General features: G+C 42.1%; 1 protein-coding gene across 1 annotated transcript in view; it reads right to left on the reverse strand.

The window, feature by feature from the left end:
* The window catches only part of NRD1 (nardilysin (N-arginine dibasic convertase)), a 27,409-nt gene that overhangs the window by 8,804 nt on the left and 18,052 nt on the right, over positions 1-553 (reverse strand). The window contains exon 17 of the mRNA XM_010004035.1: positions 35-121. Within this exon, the coding sequence (XP_010002337.1) occupies positions 35-121 (87 nt within the window). The remainder of the gene's footprint in view (positions 1-34; positions 122-553) is intronic.

Raw genomic sequence — 553 nt, forward strand, 5'->3', positions numbered from 1 at the left:
AGGGAAAGATTTCACTCATGCTCAGGTGCCTTACCTATGTATTTGTTTTCTTCTGGAAGGTGTAAATCCTGATTTAACTCGAAGTCACTGGCCCACAAATCACTCCAGCACTTATCAATATCTATTAAAACACATGAAATGCACAAAGTTACCTAGTGCTTATCACAATGCTGTCCTATTTCCTAGAGCAGTCATCTCATCTCTTCACTATCTCCATGAAGATTTGCAGTACAATAGAGGTTCTTACTGTCACCTACTTTATCATGACTCTTTCAAAATCCCTTGCTACAAACTCCCCTGGAGCAGGACTGGAGCAGTCCTAGTAAAATAAATCAATCCTGCCTGCATTAGTAATCCAGCTGCTAACACACCCTGTCCTCCATTGTTTGTGTTCTTTTCCCTGCTCAGGGCTTGAATGGCAGCCCTACCTCCTAAAACTATTGGAAACTAGGGAGTGGAAACCAAAGAAAGAACAACTACCTAGTAGGGCACAGTATTTGCCTAATGATGAGGTCAGTTCAGCAGTGAGGATTGATTTACCTACATCTCTGGG

This window comes from Chaetura pelagica, unplaced genomic scaffold (assembly GCF_000747805.2).
Source record: "Chaetura pelagica isolate M959 unplaced genomic scaffold, ChaPel_1.0 scaffold18, whole genome shotgun sequence".
NCBI lineage: Eukaryota > Metazoa > Chordata > Aves > Apodiformes > Apodidae > Chaetura > Chaetura pelagica.